Genomic DNA, 3,103 nt, shown 5'->3' on the forward strand with positions numbered 1-3,103 from the left:
CTATTAATATGAAGCTACTAACATAAAGCTACTAACATGATCCTACTAACATGAAGCTACTATCATGAAGCTACTAACATGATCCTACTAACATGAAGCTACTAACATGAAGCTACTAACATGAAGTTACTAACATGATCCTACTAATATGATCCTACTAACATGATCCTACTAACATGAAGCTACTAACATGATCCTACTAACATGAAGTTACTAACATGAAGCTACTAACATGATCCTTCTAACATGAAGCTACTAACATGAAGCTACTAACATGAAGCTACTAACATGAAGCTACTAACATGATCCTACTAACATGAAGCTACTAACATGAAGCTACTAACATGAAGCTACTAACATGAAGCTACTAACATGAAGCTACTAACATGATCCTACTAACATGAAGCTACTAACATGAAGCTACTAACATGATCCTACTAACATGAAGCTACTAACATGAAGCTACTAACATGAAGCTACTAACATGATCCTACTAACATGAAGGCACTAACATGAAGCTACTAACATGATCCTACTAACATGAAGCTACTAACATGAAGCTACTAACATGAAGCTACTAACATGAAGCTACTAACATGATCCTACTAACATGAAGGCACTAACATGAAGCTACTAACATGATCCTACTAACATGAAGGCACTAACATGAAGCTACTAACATGATCCTACTGACATGAAGCTACTAACATGATCCTACTAACATGATCCTGCTAACATGAAGCTACTAACATGATCCTACTAACATGAAGCTACTAACATGATCCTACTAACATGAAGGCACTAACATGAAGCTACTAACATGATCCTATTGACATGAAGGCACTAACATGAAGCTACTAACATAATCCTACAAACATGAAGGCACTAACATGAAGCTACTAACATGATCCTACTAACACGAAGGCACTAACATGAAGCTACTAAAATGATCCTACTAACATGAAGGCTCTAACATGAAGCTACTAACATGATCCTACTGACATGAAGCTACTAACATGATCCTACTAACATGATCCTACTAACATGAAGCTACTAACATGAAGCTACTAACATGATCCTACTAACATGAAGCTACTAACATGATCCTACTAACATGATCCTACTAACATGAAGCTACTAACATGAAGCTACTAACATGATCCTACTAACATGAAGTTACTAACATGATCCCACTAACATGAAGGCACTAACATGAAGCTACTAACATGATCCTACTAACATGATCCTATTAACATGATCCTACTAACATGATCCTACTAACACGATCCTACTAAGATGAAGCTACTAACATGATCCTACTAACATGAAGGCGCTAACATGAAAGTACTAAAGGTTGACAACCAAGACTAGGTTGAACAGCTTACCAGTTCTTCCCTTATGACATATTCTTGTGTGTGGGGGGTTAGGGGATTGGCATTTGGGTTAATAGGGTTATCAAAGCTTATTCCTTAGGTAGCACTGAAAATGGGCTGGGCAGATATTTTTGTTTGGGTTTGAGAAAGACCTGTCTAGTATGGGCCAGTAGGCCTGCTGCAGCGTTCCTTCATTCTTATGTTGTTATGAAACCCGACTGGATTATTATCCGTCATCGCCTGACACTGAGACTGCCACGGGGTGTGACCCTGGCACTAAGACTGCCACGGGGTGTGATCCTGGCACTGCGGCTCTGTGCTTTGCACCTCTGAAGTGCCAGGAGACGGATGTTCCTCAGGCAGTCTGCCGCTGCTTCCTGGACCACCTCATCCTCCGAACCTAGCATCTCCAGTAGAAGCTGGAATAAAACACCTGTTAACACAACACTTGATTCAACACCAGTTAATATCACTCATGACCTAATATCTATTAGCAACACTCATGACCTAATATCAGTTAACAACACTCTTGACCCAAAACCTGTTATTCAAAATCTGCTAACATAACACGTGATTCAACATCTGTTAACATTACTCATTACTTAATATTTGTTAATACCACTAATGACCCAATACTTGTTAATATCACGCATGACTCAACACCTGTTAAGATCACTCATGACCCTACATCTGTTAACATAACTCATGATCAAACACCTATTAGCATTACTCATGATCCAACACCACCCAGATCATGTCCCTTTCTAACCACCATAAGGATAAGCATGTATTTCCTGACGTCATTTTTAGATGTTTCGCTCAGGACAGTTTTTTCTTATGAACCGCCTTAAACGAAACATTGTCTTAAATAGTCCTGCTCTGCAATACGTGTCTTTATGGCCATTTTGCCCTACCATGTTCCCAGACTCAGTTTAGCAAATAGTTTGGTTGTGTCTGCCTACTCATGTCTCTAGTCACCGGCTGTCAAACAGCTTGATGCTGTCTGTCTAGTCACGTCTCTAGACAGAAGCTATGAAACACCTTGGTTATATCTGGCCTATCATGTTACTAGTCTGAGTCTCTCCAATAAATTATCTCTGCTTGGTCTATCATGTTCCTGTTCCGGGTCCAGGTTAATCGACAGTTTGGTCCTGTTTGCTCTACCATGTCCCAGTCTCTGAAGCAGTTTTGTTCAGTCTGCTCTATTATGTTCAGTCATAGTCTATGAAGCAGCAGAGTCCCGTTTGCTCCATCATGTTCCCGGTCTCATTGTATGAAACAACTTCGTTTTCTCTGCCATATCATGTTATCTGAGGCTTGTATTTGTTATTATTACACCTCTCGTTTTTTTAGTCCTCTCTTGTCATCAACACCACTTCCTTCAGCCTCACTTCTGTCCTCTAATGTCTTAAACATTAGGTCCATCAGCCTCCTTTCTGTTCTCTAATATCGTCAACACTAATTCCTTCAGCATCTCTTCTCACCTTTATTGTCATCAACACCAGTTCCTTCAGGCTCACTTCTGTCCTCTAATATTATAAACATCAGTTTCTTAAGCCTCACTTCTGTCCTTCAATGTCTTCAACACTACTTCCTTCAACTTTTCATAATTTCATTCTCCAAGCTTCACGAATCACGAAATGCTTGACTGCTAACCTTTCAGTATCCCAGAGATTCTGGATATGCATTACCGTATGTGAGGACCGTGTAGACTTTGCACATTCTCAGAT

The 3,103-nt window shown here is 39.7% G+C and overlaps 1 protein-coding gene across 1 annotated transcript in view; it reads right to left on the reverse strand.

Moving 5' to 3' along the window:
* Positions 1 to 724: 724 nt before the first annotated feature.
* The window catches only part of gudu (Armadillo repeat-containing protein gudu), a 54,547-nt gene continuing 52,168 nt past the window's right edge, over positions 725 to 3,103 (reverse strand). Inside the window, exon 15 of the mRNA XM_070099783.1 lies at positions 725 to 1,792. Within this exon, the coding sequence (XP_069955884.1) occupies positions 1,607 to 1,792 (186 nt within the window). The 3' untranslated portion in view covers positions 725 to 1,606. The remainder of the gene's footprint in view (positions 1,793 to 3,103) is intronic.

This window comes from Cherax quadricarinatus, chromosome 69 (genome assembly GCF_038502225.1).
Source record: "Cherax quadricarinatus isolate ZL_2023a chromosome 69, ASM3850222v1, whole genome shotgun sequence".
NCBI classification, from domain to species: domain Eukaryota; kingdom Metazoa; phylum Arthropoda; class Malacostraca; order Decapoda; family Parastacidae; genus Cherax; species Cherax quadricarinatus.